The 26,547-nt window shown below is 35.0% G+C and overlaps 1 protein-coding gene across 1 annotated transcript in view; it reads left to right on the forward strand.

Moving 5' to 3' along the window:
- CCDC102B (coiled-coil domain containing 102B) overlaps window positions 1-26,547 on the forward strand; it is a 203,986-nt gene that overhangs the window by 19,429 nt on the left and 158,010 nt on the right. Inside the window, exon 4 of the mRNA XM_087438818.1 lies at window positions 21,109-21,225. Coding sequence (XP_087294944.1) covers window positions 21,109-21,225 — 117 coding nt within the window. The remainder of the gene's footprint in view (window positions 1-21,108; window positions 21,226-26,547) is intronic.

Raw genomic sequence — 26,547 nt, forward strand, 5'->3', positions numbered from 1 at the left:
GTTTACACATCACATAAACAGGAATGGCTTCAGTCCAAAAAATTCTTCCGTTACTATTTTCCCACAAGGAAACATGCAAGATTTTAAAAGACCTTATCAGACTTGCAGTTATTTTTGTGTTTGTTTACTGTATGCCTTTCCCATTGAACTTCAGCTTCGTGATATTATAGGTCCCCTCTCCTTTATTGACCTCCCTTTACTCAGCGCTGAACAAACGTGGTTATAATTTGTAGTGATCAACACTTTTTTTCCAGCTCTATATACTGATATTTCTAAACGGTGGCTACAGCTATAGCGTAAGGAGGGTAATTGAAATCCTAGACGTGTCTTTTGTTAGCCTGAGGAGGCTACTGCTCTAAGTCCCTCAGGATTTAGATTTTCCAGGACAGTGGAGTGAACCTTCACCCTAACATCCTGTCCATCATGAAAATCCATTCAGCTTCTCTGCAAGACATAAATTAGCTTATCAGGCCAAAGAGTGAGGCTGATAAAATACCATATTAGACTTCTGTAAGTGTATAAGAACAATTAAGCATATGGGATGCTACTTTGCTGATATAAGTGCCTTCAAGACCTTTTAAACAAACGTAATTGAGAGTAATATAAGCACTAAATTACATAAGTCAGAATTAATTGAACTACTACTGGACAATTTATAGACATTGCCAAGGTAACCCTCAGAACACCGAGATGACTTACTTAACTCTAAGGCTATTCTAAGAATTATGAAAGAAAATTAAGCTATTCAGAATCCACTCTACTTGTAGAAATGTAATATGATAAGGAAAAAAATAAGTTGAAATCAGATGTTTTACCATCTATTTAAGTTAAACAATACTATTTTAAAATTTAAAATATAACACAAAGGAACCAGCTGATATTTAATTAATCTATACAAATATATAGTTTGAGAATAATGGTAAAAGTAGCTTAAAAAGAAATAAGACAAAGTCTCTACATGAGTTACATAGTGGCAATGATTCCATAGTGGGGAGCTTTTAGTCTATGAAATATCTTTATTTTATATCTCAGCTGACGGGACATTTTCCTGCAATGCATGTCTCATAAAGCCAAACATTCTTTTTTTTTCATATAAGAAATTCCTATACAAGGATATTCAGTTAAGACCATTCTGGAGATAAGGATCCTCCTTTTAGTAAATAGCATTAATTTTTTTACCTGCAGGAGCAGTTTTCATGTTGAAAATGAGATTGTACAAGGCACCTGTCTTCTTTTATTTTCCCTAAGAGTATGCTTACCGCCCCCCTGCCTTGTACTGATACTAGAGGTATCGATTGTAAACTACTGAGTGGAAAAATCAGATTTAAAACAGGAATGTGTAGTATACCATTAAAAAATTCTCTATGATGCAAAAATCTAGAATCATAAATTTAAAATTGTCATTCTTCTCATATGCATTACATATCAGTTTTTACTCTGTAAATAGCCCTCTTTATTTTTCTCAAATGTATAATTTAAAGACAAGGATTCTAGGACTATGAATTCAAAATTTTGGGGGGCGGTTGGAGGTGGCATATTTTTGGGGGGAATTCCAAGTGTTTCCAATGATTTTTTAGCATTATTGAAGTAAAATTGATATGCAAAAAATTGTACACATTTAATGTACACATTTTGATGAGTTTGGACATATGCATACACCCACGATACCATCACCACACCCAAAGTATTAAACATACCTATCACCTCCAAAAATTTCCTTGTGTTCTTTTGTGTGTGTGTATATGAGTGTGTGTGTGTGTGTGTGTATTTTGTGATAAGAACATTTAACATGAGGTCTATCCTTTTAACATATTTTAAAGTACACAATACCGTGTTGTTAACTATAAGTATTATGTTGTGCAACAGATCTCTAGAACTTATTCATCTTGCATAACAGAAACCTTATACTCACTGAAAAACACTTCCCCATTTCCCACCCTCCCCATCTCCTGGCCACCACCATTGTATTCTCTGCTTCTGTAAATTAGATTTTAGATGCCTCATATAAGCTCATTCATGCAGTATTTGTCTTTCTGTGACTGACTTATTTCACTTAGCATAATGTCCTCTAGGTTCATCCATGTTATTGCAAATAGCAAGATTTCTTTCCTTTTAAGGCTGAATGATATTCTTTTGTATGTATACATCACATTTTCTTCATCCATTCATGTGTCAATGGACATTTGGGTTGTTTCCATATCTTGGCTATTGTGAATAATGCTGCAATGAACATGAGGAGGCAGATATCTCTTCGAGATCCTGATTTCAATTATTTTGGATATATACCCAGAAGTGGGATTGCTGGATCATATGGTAGCTCTATTTTTAATTTTTTGAGGCACCTCTGTACTGTTATCCATAACGGACATTTCTCACATACCTCCTGCCCCTGCACATACAAGGCTCCCCCATTATCAACATCACTCACCAGAATCGTACATTTTTTACCAAGGATCAACCTATATTGATACATTATAATCACCCATCGTCCATCGTTTACCTTAGGGTTCATTCTTGGTGTTGTGCATTGTATGGGTTTAGACAAATGTGTAATGACATGTATTCCCCATTACAGTATAATACAGAATATTTTTACCATCTTAAACATCCTCTGTGCTCCACATATTCATCCCTCTTTGCCCCCCAACCCTTGGCAACTATTGATCTTTTTATTGTCTCCATAAATTTGCCTTTTCCAGAATGTCATATAGTTGGAATCATATAGTACGTAATCTTTTCCGATTGGCTTTTTTCTCTTAGTAATATGCATTTAAGTTTCCTCCACGTCTTTTCATGGCTTGGTAGCTCATTTGTTGTTAGTGTTGAATAATATTCCATCATCTGGATGTACCACAGTTTATTTATCCATCACCCACTGAAGGACATCTTGGTTGCTTTCAAGTTTTAGTGGTTATGAATAAGGTTTCTATAAATATCTTTGTGCAGGTTTTTGTGTGGTTTTCAGTCTCTTTTCATTTATTTATTACCCCCGATGAGATGAGTTCCTGCCTTAGATCATTTCATACTTCACCAGCCACCCTTTAGACAGCAGCATTTGAATTAAGCACGATCAGGATTGTGTCCAGCGCAGCAGGTCAAAGTACGGCAAGTTTTATGGAAGGAACTCCACTTAGTGCTCTGATAAGAAGTGTGGTAGAGATTCAGAGCATCACCAACTCCTCTCCAGGGCTGCGGTGTGTCCTAATTAGTGTCAGTAGTTTTAATGAGAGTTAAGAGATCATAAAGACAGAGGGCTCCTTCACCTGATGTTTTTACAGGGATCACATGGGAGGATTGAAAAGGCACAGATGGTGTCCTGGAATAGAGAGTCTCCTTTGAAATGCATTTTACAATGTGTAACTGTCCCTTGATGCAATTTTCCTCTGTAATTAGTTCTGAAGTTATGATCAAAGCCAAGGGAAGATATAATCTATATTTGCCTTAAAACATCTTCTAGTATATATAAAACGAGGTGCTGATGGAATCTCATGAGGGTTCTCACTTGGATAAGCTGGATATTATAAAAAATAGTAAATAATCCTCTAATGCAATTGTACTGAATTAGCAGAATCCATTAGATTCACTTAAAAATAATTTAAAAAAAAAATACCTATGTCCCACTCTCTCTTTGGAGATTTTGATTTAAATGGTTAGGAGTGCTTATCATTTATCTGAGTAGCTGTGGAAATATTTTAGATCTTGCGAAGTTAAAGTTGAGTTGAGGATACACACAGGTTGTAGTCCCCCCTTATTCATGGGGCTTAAGTTCCAAGACCCCCAGTGGGTGCCTGAAACCGCGGATAGTACCAAATCTTACATATACTATGTTTTTTCCTATGCGTAAATCCCTATGATAAAGTTTCATTTATACATTAGACACAGTAAGAGATTAACAACAATAACTAATAATAAAATAGAACAACTATAATAATATACTGTAATAACAGTTACCATAGATCTTAACAACCTCAGCATATGATTTTTTTTCTTTCCTTATTAAGTTGAGAACTTTCACCTTTTCACTTAAGAAGTACTTTGTGGCTTCTCTCCGGCATATCCAAATTGCCAGCATCACTACTCTTGCGATTGGGGGCCATTATTAAGTAAAATAAGGGTGACTTGAACACAAGCTCTGTGATACCACGACAGTCAATCTGATAACCTAGCCGCTACTAAGTGACTAATGGGCAGGGAGTATATACAGCTCGTTATTATGATAGCATATACAGTGGATCCGCTGGACAAAGGGATGGATGGGAAGAGCAGGATGGCGCTGGATTTCATCACGCTGCTCAGAATGGCGTGCAATTTAAAACTTATAAGTTGTTTATTTCTGGAATTTTCTATTTAATATTTTTAGACTGCAGTTGACCACTGGTAACTAAAACCGTGGAAATTGAAACCACTGATAACGGAGGACTACTGTAGTGGAATATATTTTTGGATGTGTCTATTATGTGTACCTAGTCAATATGGAAGTTCTCTCCTCTCAGAAACATAGTTAATAATGTGTCATATTTTGAATGAAAATCATATGAAAGATAGTTTTTTGGGATACCTATATTTGTAGGGTACAAATTTTAAAGAGTGAATATTACAGACAGCAAATGGGCCTGTCTGTCATGCTGTAAGCTTATTATCCAAATTTCATTCACAAAAAAATGACTAACTATTCTGGAAGAAAGACTAAACCCTCTGTATAAAAGATGGTATTGCAAAGTCCCTATCATACTAAGAAGTTAAAGTGTGTATAGTCAAAAATCTGGGAAAATTTTCAATAATTATTTAGTAGTTACTGCTGGAACTTTATAATATTTTTCAGGATTTTGTGATATTTTATGGTATTTGTCAGCTTTCCAAAATTTGTGAATGTTGTTTCCTCATTCTTAATAAATATTTACTTTCATTCCTAATTTTGCTTTGTCCCCAAATTGTAGAAAATTCAGGCTCCAGAAAACCTGAATTTACTCATGTTCCTCTGCCTTCCCTTTGCTCAACCTCCAAAACTCCACCAGGCGGCTCTCTGCTGGAGGGCACTGTTCCCTGGGCATCCACATGGTTACTGCATCACTTATGGCAGGTGCCTGCTTCTTATTTCCTCCCCTAGACAGAGATCACTTCGAGGGCAGAGACACCTTGGGGTCCTCCACTACCCCAGGGTGTGACTTGGTGAGAAGTGATCAGTAGATACTTGCAGATGGACTTAACGAAGGTACATGTGACCGTCTTAGGACAAGGGAGGGAAAGTTGCTGGAGGATGATGACTCCTTACTTTTGGCCTATTTTCCACTGTTCTGACTTTTTTTTTCACTATATAAATGGCTTTTGCTGAGTCTAGATATTGCTTACACAAAAGGCACAAAATCCCAAAGAAGAAAATGGTTTTGTCAGCTATTTTGTTGTGGGAAAGATTTGTGCAGGTCAGGCTCCATTCTCCGAAGATTTCAGAATGCCACATGTTAGGGGCGAGTAGGAATGCATTCACATATTTCAAGTCACCAAATTAGTGAAAAGTCATTTAAGACAGAGTGTTCCCAAGAGTAACTTATTTACATAAAAAGTAAACAGCATCATATGCATTTAATTAAACTTAAATCATAAATTTAAGTGGCATTTTAATATCAACAGAGAAAGAGAGAGTTTGGGAAGTATAAAATTCTCAAATTCACTTTGAACCATAGTCTTAATGTTAAATTATGAAATACACAGAGAAGTGTGTGAGTAGGCTTTCTGACTCTTCCTCAGATAGGGGTGCCAATGAAACTAAGAAGTGAAAACTCATATTGTGCTTTATATTGATTAAGAATGCTCTCAACAGAACTCTTTGAGATTTAAAATTAAATTAGAAGGCGTAATTGCTGTAATTCTTCTGATTAAAACAATCTTTGCTCTTTACATATTTTTAACAGCTTTATTGAGATATAACTCACATACTATATAATTCATCCATTTTAAGAGTACAACTCAGTGGTTTTTAATATGTTCACAGAGTGATGCAACCATTACAACAATTAACTTAGAACATTTCATCAGTCCAAAAAAAACCCCAGCATCCATTAGTAGTCACTTCTCTCCACCTCCCCCAGCTTTAGGTAACCACTAATCTAACTTAATACTATAGATTTGCCTATTCTGGACATTTCATATGAATGGATTTTTATGACTGGCTTCTTTCAATTTATGTATGTTTTTGAAAAGAGTTTCTGTAATCTGTTATCCTTCCAGCAATTCCTGTCACAACTTAATAAAAAATATAAATGTTATACTGATTTTTTAATGAAAACTTCATTTAGAAAAAAATATTAGGAGGTGTAACTTTCTGTTTCCCATAAGAAAAACATTAACATTGAGCTGTTTTATGCATGTCTGAAGTAAGAGCTAAACATTTTAAAAATATTATTTTCCTTAAATAAAAACTTTGGTTTTTACAGAAGTGCAGGCCACTATCTCATGTTTAATAAAGAAGGACTAAGTTGGAAAACAAAAAAAAAATTTCAATTTCCAAAGTGTTGCAAAAATGTAAGATCTTCTTTCATTATTACCAAAGCTGGCACTAACTTTTTACTTGGTGAAAAATCACATAACTTAGCTCCAATAAAATATATTCAAACATGAGTATTTGATTTTTTCTAGTTTTATACTACAGTAATTATGTGCAGCTTTAGGCAATATTTAATTAAGAATTAAACCATGCAAATCCTTTAAAAAAACTCTGTTTATTTAAACGTAAATCTAAAACATGTTTTTTTCCCTCAAGAACTTTGATGTTCTATAATTTCACGTTTTTTGTGAGCTAAAGGACTCGAGGCTTTGTGTGTGTGTGTGTGTGTGTGTGTGTGTGTTTGTACTTAGAGGACAAAATTCTGTAAAGTTTAAAAGACAAAAACACTAATTAAAATGCTATCACATTCAAAAATATATCTTAAAGATACTTCTATTCATGTATAGGAAGACTCAATATTGTCAAGATGTCAGTTCTTCCCAACATGATCTATAGCATCAATACAACCTCAATCAAAATCCCAGCAAGTGATTTTGTAGATATTGACAAACTGGTTCTAAAGTTTATATGGAGAGGCAAAAGACTCAGAATAGCAAACACAGTATTGAAGAACAAGAACAAATTGAAGGACTGACACCATCAGACTTCAAGTCTTACTATAAATCTACAGTAATCAAGACAGTGTGATATTGGTGAAAGAATAGACAAATAGATCGATGGAACAGAATAGAGAACCCAGAAATAAACCCCTGTAAGTATAGGCAACTGATCTTTGACAAAGGAGCAAAGGCAATACAATGGAGCAAAGATGGTCTTTTCAACAAATGTTGCTGGAACAATTGGACATCCACATGCTGAAAGATGAATCTAGAAACAGACCTCACACTCTTCGCAAAAAATAACTCAAAATGGATCATAGACCTAAATGTAAAACACAAAACTGTCAGACTCCTAGAAGATAACAGGAGAAAACCTAGATGACATCGGATGATGCCTCTTTAGATACAGCACCAAAGGCATGATCTATGAGTGAAATAATTGATAAGCTGAACTTCATTAAAATCAAAAACTTCTGCTCTGCCAAAGACAATGTCAAGAGAATGAGACAACAAGCCACAGACTGGGAGAAAATATTTCCAAGGGACACGTCTGATAAATGACTCTCATCCAAAATACACAAAGAACTCTTAAGGCTCAACAATAAGAACACAAGCAACCAGATTTAAAAATAGGCCAAAGATCTGAACAGACCCCTCACCAAAGAAGATATGCACATGACAAGTAAACATGAAAAGGTGCTCCATATCCTATGTCACCAGAAAATGCAAACTAAAACAACAATGAGATACCACTACCTGCCTATTAGAATGGCCCAAATCCAGAACACTGACAGCACCAAGTGCTGACGAGGATGTGGAGCAACAGGAACTCTCACTCATCGCTGGTGAGAATGCAAAATGGCACAGCCACGTTGGAAGACAGCATGGTGACTATAGCTAACAACACTGTATTATATACTGAAGAGTTGCTATGAGAGTAGAGCTTTTATGTTCTCTCCATAATAACAAAAAAAACCAAAATGGTAATTATGTGAGGTGAAGGATATGTTAACTAAGGTTATTGTGGTAAACATTTCACAATATATACGTTTCAAATCATCACATTGTATCACCTGAAACTTATACAAGGTTATATGTCAATTATGTCTCAATAAGCTGGAAAAAATTAAAAAAGGGACCACTTAAGGCACATTTTATAGTCATAAATGATGAAAAAAAAGACTTTTTCTTCATTACTGCCTTTGAGCAATTTGATTTTGATGTGTGTTGTTATCATCTTCTTTATATATCTTTGTGCTTGGTGTTTGTTGAATTTCTTGAATCTGTGTTTATACTTTTTATTATATTTGGAAAATTTTTGTCATTATATTTTTCAAATATTTGTCCTCACTCCTTTGTCAGGGACTCCTATTACAAGTACCTTAAGCCACTTGAAGTTTTCTCCCTCTTTGCTAATGGGCACCCAGTGTAGTCCTGCTGGGGTGAGCTAATGGACAAGTCCTGGAGGATTTGGGGAGAGGAGGTTTGATCAGTGGGATGTATGAAGAATCTTGATTATTCCTGAGTTTTCAAATGTTCTTCTCTACAGTTTATTAAGTTATCAGTGTTTGTTAATTGGCGCCACTGAGGTTAGGCTCCTAGTCTTGCATAGAGATTGGGTGACGGGGGTGATCTCTCCGTCAATGTTCACATTTCACAGAGATGGTTCCCACGTCCTAGAGAAAGACATCCCTGGGTGATAAAACTGGCATAAGACTGGGAACAGATTTATACCTCAAAAGAGCAGAGAAAGAATTTACAATTACAAGTTTGTTTGTCTTTTCAAAAGCAAACACTCTAAAAAAATGAAAGTCAAGGGCATATAGTCACGAACAAACTCAAGTTTGTTCAAGCTGAGGAGAACATCAAGGCCCTCTTGGTCACTTCTGAGTCTGTAATCTGCATTATTTCTGAGCCAGTTTCAGTTGATTGAGTCCTCTCCTCTCTATGGGGCCTGTGTTCCTGTTTGTCTGCATCACATGTAATTTTTGATTAGACTCCTGTCATTAGGAACTTTACCTTGTGGGGTGCTTAATATTTTCATATTTTTGTAATTATTCTATAGCTTTGTTCTGCGACCTGGTTTTATTACTTGGAAACATTTTGATCCTTTGTGTCTTGAAGCTTTTAAACCTTGTTAGGTGAGACCAGAAAAGCATTTAGCCTAGGGCTATTTTTCCTACTGAGTATTGAGGCAAAATCATTCTGAGTCCTTTTCCTAATGGACTTATGAGGTTTTCTACCTATGAGAAATTATGAAGTTTTCCACTCTGGCAGTTGGGAATAGGAATTATTATTACTGGCCTTATTTGAGTCCTAGTGGTTGTTTCTTTTGGGGGTTAGTTTCTTCACAAGTATACTCCGATCAGCACCCTGGTGAATACTCTGCAGACCTCCGGGGCCCTCCCTCTGCTCACTTCTCTCCTCTCTGGTACCCTTGCCTGTTCCACCGCAGCACCATCACTTATCACTCCCAGCTCCACCTCCTCAACTAGGGAGACCACCAGGCTCTTCTTGTCTTCCGCCTACTCTGAACTGAAGACTCCCTCCAGGCAGTAAGGTGGGCAATTTTAGGGCTGTTTTTGTTTGTTTCCCATTTCTCAGGGATTGTCTGATAGTCAATGTCTTTTCAACAATTGTTTCCTCTATTTGTCCTGCTTTTTAGTGGTTCCAGGTTGACAAATTTCACCTCTGTTAGTCCATCTTGGCCAGCAGTCAGGTTTGATCATTTATTAGAAGTATGAGTTTCCATCTTGTTTCCCTTTAAAATGATAAAAAAAAAGTAGTCAATTTTTATTTAGAATATGTTTTTTACATAGATTTTGTGAATGTTTTGGTAAATCATGATAACATTTTAAAATAATAATGTTATATTTTTATTAAATATATTTTCTTTTTTCTGAATTATAAGAACAAAGGTTATTACCCTCTTCTGTGTGACATTTTATTTTTTACATGGTTTCTAAGCTGTTAATCATTCTTTCTTTTTTTGCTAATTTATCAATTTCAGTCACTCACTTTCACATAATATTCACATCACAAAGTTACTTAGACTAAAACCTCTCTCATCTTCCTTCTTTTATGGAAAATAAAGCAACTTGTCTAAGAGTCTGATTGTCCAAGTGCACAGAACGGCTTTAACAGGACCAGGCCTAGAACACAGCTTCCTGATCCTTTTCCAGTATCGTTTTGACCACTCTGCTGTTATTCTTTTATAAAAATGCTAGAAATTTTATTTGGAGCCTGTGACTACAAAATACAATTTTTTAATAATAATTTAGTATCTGAAGTTGTTAGAAATGGATAGCTCAAAAGTTAAGGGGGGAAAAAGCAACATTTCCAGATTAAAAATGGATTAAAGGAAAGTGATTAACTTCCCTGTTTGTCAATCATTGTACAAAATAACTTCTTTCTACTGATCATACAAGTTTGTATAAGTACTTCTCTCTGAATATATATTATATAGATTGATAAACATCCACCTAACAAACACCCCATTGTATTCCCTTATTAGGTGCTTTATTTTATCTAAATTATATGCGAGTTAACTTCTTGATGAAATACTAATTAAATTTCTCAGATCAACATTCTCTGTAAGTCATGATTAATCCTCTATTGACCATTGTGATATCCTTTATTACCTTGTGGATAAATCTGTTAAGAATAATAAATTATTCTTGGGAATTCTAATTGGTTTTTCCCTTCGCTTTGGAGTGACTCTATGGGCAGAAATCAGCTATCAGCTAAAATGTGTAACCTTGGATTATTGAAGCGAGTATTGAGCCTATGCTTTGATGCAATTGGGAGAGTTGGATAGTATTAAAAAATAGTAGTATTGAAAATAGCCTTTTGAATAATTTCCAATTGACACAATAGAGATATGTTATTTTTCATATTTCTGATTTATAATTTTATGACTTGATTTAACTCTTGGATGAACTACCATTCATGTTCATCTGCACTCCCACAACCACATATAGAAGAAAAAGCCAGCCTCCTATTACATGTACATTACATTGTTTCTATATGAAAGATGAACGATGTCTTTAATAGATGAAGTTCTGTAACTGAATTAGTAACAGATATAAGACTATAAATTAATAGATCCTATACTTTAAGATAAGTCAGAAATCTTTACACTGGGCTACTTTCCAAGTATGCTTATGCACAGGGATAAGAGAGAGATTTTATAGGCAGGGATGTTGTTCTTATTTTTAAACATTTTATTAGGTAAAATTTCAACTATATACAAAAATAGAAATATACTCTAATGAACCTCAATGTTTCCATCAGCTATATTTAATAACTATCATCTTATGGCCAATCTTTTTTACCCATACTTTATCCAACCACATTCCCATTTTGTATTATTCTCTCTGGAAGTATTTCTGTAGGTATCTCAAAACATAAGGACTCTTTTTTGTTAAATAGAGCAGTACCATTTTTAAACCTAAAAAATTAACAATAATTTGCTAATATCAAATATTGTGTTCAAATTTCCAATTTTTCAATAAATATAAATTTTATTTTCACACCTATTTGAATAAAAAATCAAGTAAAGTTTAGATATTTTAATTTGATATGTCTTTTTAAGTGTTTCAATATGTAGATTTTTTCTTTATATCTCTTTCTCCTTTTTTCCTTCTTATATTTCATTTATTGAAAAAATAGTTCATTTATCCTGTAAGGTTTTACTTTGGATTTTATAGATTGCATCCTGTGGTACAGTTTAATATGTTACTCTGTCCTCTGTATTTCCTGTTAAATGGCAGTGGGATCAAGAAGTGTGATCTGATTCAGTTTCAAGACCATCTCCTAGATGGTGTCTTCTTCCGTTAGGAAGCTCGTGGTATTTGCTTGTCTCTTTGTGGTGCTAGTAGACTGATGCTCATTGCCCAGAACCATTGATTCATCAGAAGCTGAAAAATTGTGATATTCTGATTGTATTATTTCTGCTTGAGTTATTAGCTGGACTATTTAAATAAAAAGAACTTCCTCTCATATAATATTTTGTTCATTTAGATATAGCCAGGATACATGATAGATTATTTTCCCTTTCTTTACCAATTTACAAAATAGTGAATTGGCTCACTAGCATTCCCCAGTGTTAATCAAATTAGTTTTTTTTCAGTATCATTATGAATTCATGAATTTAAACTTATTGGATTTGCTTTAATCCACTGCAGTTCTTATCCTCACTGATATTCAAAAAATACCATATTTAGAGAGAGGAAACTTCTTTATATTGGATACTGAAGACATTGGATGCAACCCTACTAATCTTTTATGGTTTTCTTACTCTCTGGTATGACAAGACATACCAGGATTATCCTTTTTTTAGACCTGGAATAATCCATTTGTTCAAAGAGTACTGGATTCTGATAGTGGGAAAGGTCTCAAGACCACAATCTGTGCATAGATATGTGCATTGCTGCGGAGATTGTCTTTATTTCTAGGCCATTTCAGTGGAAAGAACTGGACAATTTATAGTTATGTTGACTCTTCTTTGTCACTCTCCTCTATTTGTCACAGTTTCTGGTATCCTTTTTAATCTTTTAGCTTCATTACTTGTGGATTTTTAGTGTCATTTCTTTTTACCTTATCTCTTAAAGCATTGTCTGTTATATTTGCTTGTTCTTGTGTTCCTTCTAGTTTATTCTGAAATGGATTTTTTAAAATTTCTAATTCTTTCCTGAGTACTATAATATTTCTGAGTTTTTCCAATTCTTGGTTGTCTTGCTCTTTCATATTATTTATAATTTTATTAATTTTGTTTAGGTCACATTGAAAAATGTGATTCCTGTTCTCTATTGGTCATGTGTTTCTAGAATGTTCTCAATATCTGTAGCATACTTTCATTGTCTGTAAGAATATTATTCTGCTCTTTATTCCTTTTTTTAATTTTTTTTGGTTACTGCTGAGGAAGATTCTCCCTGAGATAACATCTATGCCAATCTTCCTCTATTTTGTATGTGGGATGCCGCCACAGCATAGCTTAATGAGCTCTGCGTAGGTCCGCACCAGGGACCCCAATCCGCGAACCCCAGGCTGCCAAAGTGGATCATGCGAACCTAACCACTACACCACTGGGCCAGCCTCTTCTCCTTATTCTTTTAATAACATTACATATGCTTCAACAGTGATCCTTTTCTGTTGCTCCTTCCTACATAGATTTAGTTTCTTTTTCTTATAATAGAAAGTGGGTGAATCAAGAAATGTTTTCTAGCTTCACTGCTCTAGAGCTCACTACTCTTAATATTTGTGCAAAGTGCCCTAAATTATGGCCTCATCCTTTCCAAAAACTTCTGGCTCTGTTCCCTAACTGACTTTTGTTTGGACCCCTTCTTTTCTCTGCCTTTATCGCCACTGTTCCTCTCACTATGGATTCTATTCTCAGCATTTCCCTCTCAGTGTAGGGTGTGTTTTTGAAGGAAGTTTTGTCTATTTAGTTTATGAGCATATAGGATAGAGATTGTTCTGGTTCTTCAGCCTTTACTATGGGCCTCTTGCATTCACTCAGCAATCAGAATGTGTAAAACTCCCTAGTTTCATCTATTGTTTTCACATTGACCTGACACACTTCCAGGGAATGTCTATTGTCGATTTGTGGTTCTCTTGTTCTTGGGGCATGTTGTTTCCCTTTAATTTTCTCAAACAAGTGCTGATACTCTGCAGTTCTTGAAGCTATGAGTAGACTGTCTTAACCTACCCGTATCTTAGGGTTTATAGGGAAAACTTGTGACCTAATTTTGCTGTGGGCATCCATAAGTTTTTGATTTTGTTATTCTCATGGCTCTGCCTGTTTTCATGGAGAAATTTGCAGGCACTGAAATAATTACCACCACCACACCACTACCCTCTTCCCACAATTCCCAACAGAGATAGTTATATGGTTTTCAACTCCAGATTCCCAACTTCCATATGTGGTCTTCAAAATTGATCTGCATAAGGAAGTACTTTGCAAGCAAGTTCTCTTTTCCCACATTACCCTCCATCCACTTCTCAAATGAAAGGCATACTCATCTGCCATCCCCAGTGTTATTTTAGAACATTTTGCCACAGTGGGAAAACCCAGGAGTACCAAACAAACAGATATTTTGAAGTATTGGTGTTGAGAGAGAAACTAATCAATGGGTCACTAAACCTTTGGCATTTCAGGTGGTGTCTAGTTTTCTTTTTCATAAAAATACTGGAATAGGACCTAATGGACTGGTCAATTCTTAGATAGTAAAAAATAAATTTTGATATAAGATCAAAATGTGGTTTTACCATATTTTTAGAAGGATAGTAACACAACAACACAAACAATGACTGTGCTATAACAAAATGTCTTCCATTTCTATCCACATGTATGATCAACTTTCTCAGTGCCTACATTTTAAAAAGAATAAATAGAACTGATGATAATTCTTATTTCATTCTATCAATAAGTAATTTCATCCATGGATACACAAACTAATTCAAAAAATGTATCTATCCATCTCATTAAGAAATACATTTCCAGTAAATGATTAGTTTATATTTAATGATTATTTATCACAAGATGTGCTCTCTTGTCTTATTTTTAAGCAACCATGTACCTGTAATAATTGTTAAGATAATTCAATCCAAAAGAAACTTTTTAACGTTTGGAGCTTCAGGCCATGATATATACATACATATTTTATACACATAATTTATTGAATGTTATAGAATAAAAACATATGTTACAATATGTTGACATGGAAGAGATGGAATAGAAATAAAATTTCAAGAAATAAAATTAAAAATATAAACTTTTTTGAACAGATGATGGTGACTATTACATTTATATGGTTTTTAAATATCATTGCATACAGTAAAGTGTGATACAACTGTTTTGTTTAAAGTGTCAATATTTAAAATTCACCAGAAATTTCATTTTTTGAATCTAAATAACTATTTTGAGACAAACTTTAAAAATGTAAACGATACATCAGCATTAGAGCAAAAGAGTTTAAAGACCACTAAGATCACTTATTTAATGTTCTTATTTTGACTTGAAGATTATAATAAGATTTGAATTAATTGTAGTTAAAACATTCTTTAGTGGCCTTATTACCATTCTTTAAGGTTGGGGAAGGAAATTAGATAAAGTTTACTTTAAAGAATTTTGGCTAAAATTTTTGGAGCTATGATATAAGGCATATGAAATTTTGGTGGCTTCTCTGTGCACTTAGAGTTATTTCATATTATTTGGAATCTTAACCTTGTTAGCTATCCCTGGGTTCACTGCATGGGGGTGACCTTCTATTTGGGCACATTTCCTTCTTACATTCCTCACCTTTCATAAGAATATCGTGTCACTACTAGAACCTGCCTGTTAAACATTTGGTCATATACTCCGTACAAATTGTTATTCAAGACTTTCCAAGAGCCAAATTATAAATGTTTGCATCAACGTGAATGCAATTGGAAGAGCCATTATTGAAGCGTGTTGACCAGGGTCACTTAGATTATAATTTAAAAAAAAAAGACTCAAACTTCAGTGTGAAGAATAGTTTGGGGGGTAAGGTGATGAGGAAATTGTTATGAGTCTGGCACTCTAATCCGGAAAGAAAGAATCAGGTGGAGGATGTGGAGAGATGTCGAGAGTTGAGAAATATACAAGTGAAAGAAGTCGTGATGCTTGGTGATTAATTGAGTGTCATAAATGCGTGGGAATGCCAGGAAGGTTAGAGAGAAGAGGTTATAGATTTCTGACCCTACCTATTGGGTGGCCATTCATCAAGAGGGCATATCATGAAGAAGAGAAACTAGAGGGGAAAAGACAATGAATTCAGTTCTGAATGTGTTGAGTTTGAGGTGGGAATGTTTCATAGGATTTTGGATTTATGAGTGCAGAAAAGAAATTTGAACAATGAGCAATGAGATGATGGCTGAAGCCATGGGAGTAAATGGGATCACCCCTGAGTATTGGTGTAATGAATGAAACAAGAGAGGGCTTGGAGGATTAGCACCAGCTAGAACAGACAGAGAAGGTGAAACTGCACAGAAGTTAGAATGGTTGAGAAGGATGTGAGCAGGAAAGCCTCTCTTATCATAAGCCAGAGAAAGATAGTGTTTGACTAAGGCCATTGTCAACAATGTCAAATTCTGCCAAGGATTCCTGTAATGAAGTAAGGGCAAGGCTGAATATTGTGTATTGGAAAGTATTGGGAACAGGGGTAGCAGAAGCCAGTGGAGGAATGAGTGAGAGGGGACCCTGTGGAAAAGGTGAATACAAGCAACCCTTTCAAGGCACTTGATAATGAGAGGAAACAAAGAGCTGGAAACTCCTGGACTGAAAAAAAAAAAAAGATCTTCTACCCTTGATCTCTCTCACCTCCCTCCCCAACCTAAATGGAAAGTATTGAAGAATTATATGCTGATGGGGGAGAAACCAAGAGATCTTGAAGATACAGCAGAGGAATAATTCTTAGAATGAGTTCACCAAGTACCAAAGGTACCAAGTCCTATGCACAAATGGAATGACAAGCCTTGACTCTAGGAAGGACATTTAAATTCTTTAACTAGAGGAAAGAAGGAAAGATTTCTGTAGATGCATGCTGATTTGTAGATTGTGTTACAAGAAGCTGAATATCTTTCCTATGCGTAGCTTCTATTTCTCCGTGAAGGAAGCTGCAAGACCATTTGTTAAGAGTTATGGGGGAAATGGTGGGTTTGGTGTTCAGGAGAGATTGAATTATGCTGTATTGTTATTAATATTGATATAAATATTTAACACAATATTTCACAAAGACCAGATCTTTGGAATCAGCATTAACTACTTAGTCATTTTAGATTATTTTGAGGGATGAAATGGGAGGCAAAATTAAAATAACAGAGTGTGTTAGATTCTATTTTTCTGCCCTTTTTGAAATAAATTTTTCTTTTCCTACATTATCTGAATAAGAAAATATTTTTATTTATGTTATGCAATATTTTTGTTTTCTAGACATCATCTTCAGAAAGATTTTCCACTCCACGCTTATCTGAACGTAGAAGAATAAATATTTACATATAATGTCGCTAATTTTCCAGAAGCAAATTATGGTAGATATTTCTGAACTCAAAGATGTGACAAGTTGCCTGGCTTACCTAACCTTTCACAAATACTGCAGTCTGAGAGGAGGAATTTTAAAGAGGAATTTTGGAATTATATTATGGTGCAATTTCAGAAAAAAAAGTCTTAGAAGAAACTATACTTAAATAAATGTGAAATAAACAGACACGAACTTGGAAAAATCCTTTGTAATGCTGACTCATTCACAACACCAGATACCTCCTATTTCTGTCACTTTCAATTTGACTGGTATGATATATCTAACTAGTATGATATATCATTTGTGGATGACATTTATAATTCTGCTAAGTTAATGATCTTTAGCATCTACACGTCCATGGCTTTCAACTTTTCAGCTGCTAAATAGATTTTAGTTACAAATCTATTAATCTAAACATAAAGTTGAAGAGCTAAGTGGAAAAATTAAGATAATATTGAGTCCAAAGTATAAATTTAAAATGATCAAAATAACTCAAACTTTTATAGGAGGGAGTATAGTTGTTTCATTAATCTGTTCATCAACATTTTTCCTGTTGTATTGTTTGACTTGCTTTAGCTGTAGAATATTTCATTTATTGTTTTTATTTTCTTTTTTGCTCTGGCCTGCCTGGAGTGTATAGGAACAGAGAGAAGGCCAGAGTAGCTGGAGTAGAATAAGAGATAAGTGTAGGAAATGAGGACGGAGGGGTTATAGGACCAAGCAGATAGTAAAGACTCTGACTTACACTCTGAATAGATTGAGAAGCCGCTGGAAAGATTTAGATGATCTGAAGCAGAATTAGATGATCTGAATTACTTTTAAAAAGCTTTATTTGATTACTGTTTTGAGAAAGGGATTACACAGCCACTGGGAGAAGCGGAGAATGTGGCAGCTATTAAATTCACCGAAGTGAGAGACCGCAGTGGTTTTTGATCAGGGTAGTAGCGGTGTAAGTAGAGTGAAGTGGTTGGATTTATCATGTATTTTGAACGCTAAGTGGAATTGATTTGTTTTTTAGTTTGGATGTGGCATGTCAGAGAAAGGAGGAGTAAGAATAAATCCAGTACTTGTGGTCTGATCAAATCGAAAGATGGAGTTGATGTTTTTTGAGATGGTAAATATTGTCAGAGAAACAGGTGTGAGGGAGAAGTTTCCACTTTGTCTTGCCAATGTGTTAGGTTCTGGATGCCTAGCGAGGTGGCAGTAGGAAGTTGGAATGTGGATCTGAAGGTCAGGGGAGAACTACAGGATGGAACTGGACTTTTGGAGGTGGTTAGCATTTTGATTAGTACGAAATTCCACGTGTACACAAGAGCTGTCCAAAGGAGTGAAGGCATAGAGAGAGCAAGCACAGGACCAAGCTTTGGGACATTCCGGCATTCAAGGCTGTCTTCCAACTTTCCTAGTTGATTTCTCTAAAGGAAGAATGACTAGACACATATTTTAAATTTCCTAGATGATTATCCTTTATTATTCTTTAAAATTTTGAAACTGCTTTTTCCTTAATTTATGAAGGCAATAGATATTCATTTTTCCTGAAGATAGCTATTCTTTTAATAATGTTCGTTCATACCTTAAATTGTGCTGTTTTTCTGATTTTTGTTTATTTGTTTTCTATCAGACATTCTGTTTCTAAATCTTCGCTATTTATTTTCATGGTCTTGGGCCTTCATATATCCACAGATCCTCAATTTCCCACTCATAATGATGAATGAAAATGGATTTTAAGTAATTGGTGTGAATTCCCTTTACTGTTGTGTAGGAAAATTTGTTTTCCTGCCTCCTCCCTCCTTTGAGTGGTAGTGTTGATTGAAAGTTCTGTTGACAGTGGAAAGGTTTATTGATTGATCTAATTCCCTCAGAATTAATGATAAATGTTTCAGAAGTTAAGCCAGGGGTATTCAATTACCAGAATGAGATGGATTTTACTTTGGTGAACCCAAACCAAAACGTGTTGCTTTCATATTATCCTTGCAATTTGTTATTTGCTTTAGCAAAGTGACGTTTTTAAAATTTTGTTTTGGCCACAGATTAATGCCACACTGTCTATTTAACTTATATGAAACTGGGGTGAAACATGCACAGACAGGCTTTCCATGAACTCCGTGGCATTATGTCCTATTCCATTCTTGCCATCCACGATGTGCCCTCCATGTTACCCTCTCTGACCACGGAGCCTTTCTATAGCTGGCAAATCAGCTCCTACCTCCACTGCAGTCCATTTCTCTTATGTTGGGGCTATGGTATCTTCTGTTATGCTCCCTCTGTTACCTATTTCTATAAGCTTATTGCCTTTCAGAAAATTATTACAACGGGTTTTAGTTTTATAATTATAGATGCAATGTTGGTTTATGATTAAGAAGTCAGGTAATGAATTTGGCAAGAACGTTCTTAAAATTTTCTTTCTCCAGTTATTAGCTTTGTGATTTTTTGGGGGGAAAATTGCTTAAGCCTAGTAAAAATATACTTCACTTTTCTTTAAGGTAGGGGTCATAATAATACCTAACAACACATAGGATTACTATTTACATTAACTAAGGAAATATATATCAAGTCCAGTTCCTGGAGACTAGTACATGCTTAATATTACTATTAATACTAATAACATTGTGAGTAATATTATTTTTTAATTTTAAATAAGTGTTGTAATGTTAGCATTTATATTCTAATTTATTGTAGGATTACATACAAATTATATAAAATAAATTCTAGAAACGTTTACCTACATGTTTTAGGGAAAAATATGATAAAACAAAATAGCATATGTGTATGTATCTACATATTTTATATATTTATCAAATTTCATTCTTCTGCTGAAAACTTCTAATTTTAAGAAGAGCTATGGGGGAAAAATCACTGTTTGCATTTACAGGATTTTTCTCATTGTCCTATGTTTCTTTTTATAGACTTTATTTTTTAAAGCAGTTTTAGGTTTACAGCAAAATTAAATGGAAGGTATGTAGATTTCCCATATGCCTCCTGCCGCCACTCATATATAGTCTCCCCCATTATCAAGGCCTTCCACCTCAGCAGTACGTTTCTTACAACAGATGAACCTACATTAACACATCATCATCACCCAAAGTCCATAGTTGACATTAGGGTGGTGGTGTACATTCTATGGATTTAGACAAATGTGTAGTGACATGTATCCACCACTAGAATATCATACACAGTAGTTTCACTGCCCTAAAAATCCTCTGTGCTCCACTCATTCATCCCTTCTTCCATGCAACCCCTGAAAACCACAGATTTTTTATTATCTCCATAGTTTTACCGTTTCCAGAATGTCATATTGTTCAATCATACAGTATGAAGGCTTTTCAGATTGGCTTCTTTCATTTAGTAATATACATTTAAAGTTCCTCCATGTCTTTTCATGGCTTGATAATTTATTTCTTTTTAGCACTGAATGATGTTCCATTGTCTGGATATACCACAGTTTATGTTTTTCTGCAGTAGTTTCCTATGGCAATTTGTTGGCATCTTTTATATATCTTCTACATATATTACACCAGCTCTAGCATTATATAGATTTATTTTTCCATTGCCCAAGTTTGTCTCTGCTACAATTTGTAAACGAATTATACTTCATCGAAAATAGACATAAGTAGAGTACTGTGGTACTAATAGTCAAGGCTGAAAGATCAGAGTTAATTGGATTAGTTTAGAATCCAGTTGGTCAATTATCAGGAGTCTGTGGAAGTAAGTAAGTTTTGCCCAATTTTCAGTTGATGAGTTTGGATTTATGGGGATTGGCTGATTTGTTTGCTAACAACTTAGGATTTTTCAACTACAAGTATAAAAATAAATGGCTCGAGCACGATAATTACAACAGCAACAACAAAACCTGCCAGAATCCACATAGAACACAAAAAAACTAAAAGTGAGATGAAATACTAATGTGAAGTATCCTGGAACCAGCATTTCTGGCATTACATGATTATGTTAACTTTTTTTTCAGTTTAACATTCTTCATGGTCAACATGAAAATGAAATGGAAGAAATACCAGGAGATATAAAGGAAGGATCGAAATCTCAAAACAACAAGGATAGAGTGATCTATGAGTTAAGAGCAGAGGTAAGATATTAGATAAAGAGTATAATACTAAAACATATCTGAAGATTATTAAATGATTTACTATTCTAAGAAGTATAACTGAGGCATCTTTGATTACTTTATCAAGAAGAATGCTGCTGAAAATCAAATAAAATAATGTAATTTGTTTATATGTGATTTAAAATGCTGTGGAATGATATTGGCTCATCACTACATCTGAATTATCTGAATATTATAAAGACAAAATATTTGACTAAAAAAATCACTCTGCAGCCAATACAAGTCTTACTGTGTGTAAATACTTATTAAAGGTTCAATTAGCTGCTGGATCTGATGTAAGATATTGTCAGGACCGATGCCATACAAGATGTGTTGCATGTAGTTTCCAGTGGAATTAACATGGCCCTTGGCAGCTAGCAGCAGGCAGGGTAACCTGGCTTTCATTACAGTTAATTCATTTCTTAGGTATGCCAAGTAAAATAGTGGAAAGATCTATTTTCCACTCCTACCACCACCAATGACAAATTGATTTTCACAGATTATAAACCCTGTTTTCTCTGTCTGGTTGATAAAGGAGGAATTGTCATCCTTAGAGATAGGCGGGGGGATTGAATAATTTGCACTTCATAGAAAATTGTTAGTGCATTAAAAGTGGGAGATCATATATTATTTATTTTGTAACAGGTAATTCTGGAAGATGTCTTGAATAAAAATGTCTAGGAACAATTCAGGAAATGGAAATAAGATAGTGAAAATATAGGCTGGGAGGAAAGTGATTTGTATTAGATGGTTTCTTCCTTGCAAAACTCTGTAAAGACTGAACTCAGGACATAGTATATTTTATATCAGATGAACGTAGTGCGATGGAAAATGCATAGATTTTGGAACCAGAAGCTGCTCCATCGCTACTGGTTATTTTGTTCTGGTCAACTCCTTAAGCCTTTCTGAGTTTCAGTTTATAGATGGCAATAATGGAAATAAGAATAATAATAGTTATCATACAGACTTTTTGAAAAGGTTACATACTGCAAGGGAAAAATGGTCTCAGGCAGAGTGCTTTAACGCTGGGAATTACCTAAGCCGTTCAGGAGAATTAGCTCTTCCTCTGTTGCTCCTGATTGCATCACTGCCATCCCTTGGCACCTCTTCTATGACTCATACAAGGGATGCTGGGGTGAGGGCGGGCATACTGAGAGATCCATGGTGAGAAAGACTGAGCTGTTAAAAGCAACTCTTCCTAGCAGTTAAGTCAAAGGGAAAAAATGATGGCTCGTATATCTTTTGTTTTCTAAGAGGAATCAAACCATGAGGATAGGTACCACTTGTTCTTGGCCCTGAGATCTGGAAAGCATCTTTGATTAGGCCTTGCACAACATGTATAAAAACTTATTTAGCAGTTAGAGACAAAAGCAGAGGAAGGCACTTATGCCTGTTTGTTCTAACTCTCCTTGAAAGCCGAGGACATTGTCTTATATCATCATTTTCAGGATACATCGGGAGCCGTAGCAATACAGAATCTCTGCTGTGCAACTTTTTAAAATTTGATTTAATAAAACGTTCTGAGACTCATTTATTAGTTATGTGGCCTTGAGTAACCTATTTCATACCTACAGAGCTCAATTGTGTTCCTTAAATAAGGGCACAAACATTTTACCCACCTAAAGGCAATCTCCCACAAGACTTTCAAGTACTGTGATACATGATTTCATGATTTTGAAATTCTTAACAAAACTCTGAAAGCTGAAAGCAAATGTAGACATGAATTGGCTGTGTCTTTGACTATGTGCACTTGAATGGTATATTCAGTTGAATGACATCAGAGAAAGAAGGCTCTGTTCAGGAGAAAACAAATATTCGGACAAATTATTATAGATACAATGAGCTTGTGTGTGTGTGTGTGTGTGTTGTATATGTGAGTATATATGTGTGCATTTAAATTTTAAATTAGGATAGAAGCTACCTCCTTTCCTTGGAAAAGACAGAAACCACTCTTTGTTGGCACTATTTTATTTTTTACACTGGCTATGTTTAGATCTTAAAATCATATGATAACTTTTTTTTTAATAATTTATTTCCCCCTTCATGCATTTCTTCCACCCCTGTCTCTGGCAACCACTAATCTGTTCTCTGTATCTATGAACGTGGTTTTATGGGGTTTTTTTTAGATTCCACGTACGAAAGAGGTCATACAATATGTAATGTTTATCTTCCTCTGTCTGACTTATTTCACTTAGCGTAATGCCCTCAAGGTCCATCCATGTTGTCACAAATGGCAAGAATTCATTCTTTTTATGGCTGAATAATATTCCATTGCATATATGTGGTGTATATATACCACAATTTCTTTATCCATTCATCTATCGATGGACACAGGTTGTTTCCATATCTTGGCTGTTGTAAATAGTGCTGCAATGATCACGGGGTGCACATATCTTTTTGAGTTAGTGTTTTTGTTTTCTTCAGATAAATACCCAGATGTGGAATTGCTACATAATATGGTAGTTCTATTATTAATTTTTTGAGAAACCTCCATAATGCTTTCCACAGTGTCTGCACTGATTTACATTCCTAACAACAGTGCACAAGGGTTCTCTTTTCTCCGCATCCTCATCAACACTTGTTATTTCTTGTCTTTTTAATAATAGCCATTCTACAGGTGTGAGGTGATATCTCATTGTGGTTTTGATTTGCATTTCCCTGATTAGTGAGTTGAACATTTTTCATGTACCTCTTGGCCATCTGTATGTCATCTTCAGAAAATTGTCTATTCATAACTTCTACCCAATTTTTAATTAGATTGTTATTTTTTTTTGCTATTGAGTTGTATGAGTTCTTCATATAGTTTGTATATTAATCTCTTGTCAGATGTATTATTTGCAAATATTTTCTCCCATTTAGTAGTTTGCCTTTTTTTTTGTTGATGGTTTCCTTTGCTGTGCAGAAGCGTTTTAGTTTCATGTATTCCCACTTGTTTACTTTTTACTTTTTATTGGTGAGGAAGATTGGCTCCGAGCCAACATCTGTAGCTAATCCTCCTCTTTTTGCCGAGGAAGATTGGCCCTAGGCCAACATCTGTGCCCACCTTCCTCCACTTGACACCTGGGATACCTGCCACAGCGTGGCTTGACAAGTGGTGCGCATGTCCATGCCCGGGATCCGAACCCACGAAACCCCAGGCTGCCAAAGTGGAATGAGTGCACTTAACCACTACACCATCAGGCCGGCCCCTATTTTTGCTTTTGTTGCTTTTGCTTTTGGTGTCAGATTAAAAAAATTTTGCAAAGACCTAGATCAAGGAGCTTACCATCCATGTTTTGTTTCTGAAACCATAAAAGCTTTATGGGTTCGTGTCTTACGTTCAAGTCTTTAACCCATTTTGAATTAATTTTTGTGTATGGTATAAGACAGTGGTTTGGTTTCATTCCTTTGAATGAAAATTGTGGCTGCCCAGTTTTCCCAGCACCATTTATTTAAGAGACTGTCCTTTCCTATTGTAAAATCTTGGATCCTTTGTTTTAAATTAATTGACCATATATGCATGGGTTTATTTCTAGGATCTCTATTCTGTTTGATTGATGAATGTATGTGTCAGATTTTATGCTAGTACCGTACTGTTTTGATTACTATAGCTTTGTAATGGAGTTTGAAATCAGGGAGCATGATGCCTCCAGCTTTGCTCTTATTTTTCTCCAAATGGCTTTGGCTATTTGGGGTCTTTTGTGGTTCCATACAAATTTTAGGATTGTTTATTCTATTTCTGTGAAAAATGCCATTGGAATTTTGATAGCAATTGCATTGAATCTGTAGATTGCTTTGGATAATATGAACATTTTAACAATATTAATTCTTCCAATCCATGAGCACAGAATATCTTTCCATTTATTTGTGTCTTCTTCAATTTCTTTCCTTAATGTCTTGTAGTTTTCCATATACAGATCTTTCATCTCCTTGGTTATTTATTTATTCCTAGGTATTTTATTCTTTTTGATGCAATTGTAAATGAGATTGTTTTCTTTATTTCTCTTTATGATAGTTCATTATTAGTATATAGAACCACAGCAGATTTTTGTTTATGGATTTTGTATCCTGCAACATTACTGAATTCATTTATCAGTTCTAACAGTTTTTTGGTGGGGTCTTTAGGGTTTTCTATATATAATATCATGTCATCTGCACATAGTGACAGTTTTACTTCTTCCTTTCCATTTGGATGCCTTTTATTTATTTTTCCTGCCTAATTGCTCTGGCTAGGACTTCCAATACTATTGAATAAAAGTGGTGATAGTGGGCATCCTTGTCTTGTTCCTGATCTTAGAGGAAAAGCTTTTAGCTTTTCATCATTGAGTATGATGTTAGCTGTGGGCTTGTTATGTATGGCCTTTATTATATTGAGGTATATTTCTTCTATACCCACTTTGTTGAGAGTTTTCATCATAAATGGATGTTGAATTTTGTCAAATGCTTTTTCTGCATCTATTGAGATAATCATATGATTTTTGTCTTTCATTTTGCTGATGAGTGTATCACATTGACTGATTTGTGGATGTTGAACCATGAAAGTCATTGTGTGATTGTACCATAATTTAATGAAAAATATAACCTATTTTAAAAAATCTGTTTATTTTTAGATATATAATCAACATTGCAGTAAGTATGCATGTGCACATACATCTTTGGACATTTAAAAATGGCTTGGGTAGTGGCCAGCTGAGTGGCATGGTGGTTAAGTTCACGTGCTTCACTTTGGTGGCCTGGGGATCACAGGTTCAGATCCTGGGCACGGACCTACACACCACTTATCAAGCCATGCTCTGGCAGGCGTCCCATATATAAAGTAGAGGAAGATGGGCACAGATGTTACCTCAGGTCCAACCTTCCTCAGCACAAAGTGGAGGTTTGCCAACAGATGTTGGCTCAGGGCTAACCTTCTTCACCAAAAAAAAAAAAAAGCTTGGGTAAATTCCTAGAAACAGTATAGCTTGGTCAAGAGAATTTTTATTTTTAAAATCTTTTATACACATTGCCAAATTGTCCATTAAAAAAATTGTAACAATTTACATTCTTACTTGCCTGCAGTGTATAAACATGCTCATTTTATTATTCTATAGGCAACAGTAGACATTACTATTATTATTATTTTTGTTGAGGAAGATTGACCCTGAGCTAACATCTGTTGCCCATCTTCCTCTATTTTGTATGTGGGATGTTGCCACAGCATGGCTTGATGAGTGGTACATAGGTCCACACCTGGAATATGAACCTGCGAATCCTGGGCTGTCAAAGCAGAGCACACAAACTTCATCACTACGCCACTGGGCTGGCCCCCAATGGTAGACATTATTA

Source organism: Ceratotherium simum, chromosome 14 (assembly GCF_057802395.1).
Source record: "Ceratotherium simum simum isolate JZ-2026a chromosome 14, ASM5780239v1, whole genome shotgun sequence".
Lineage (NCBI taxonomy): Eukaryota > Metazoa > Chordata > Mammalia > Perissodactyla > Rhinocerotidae > Ceratotherium > Ceratotherium simum.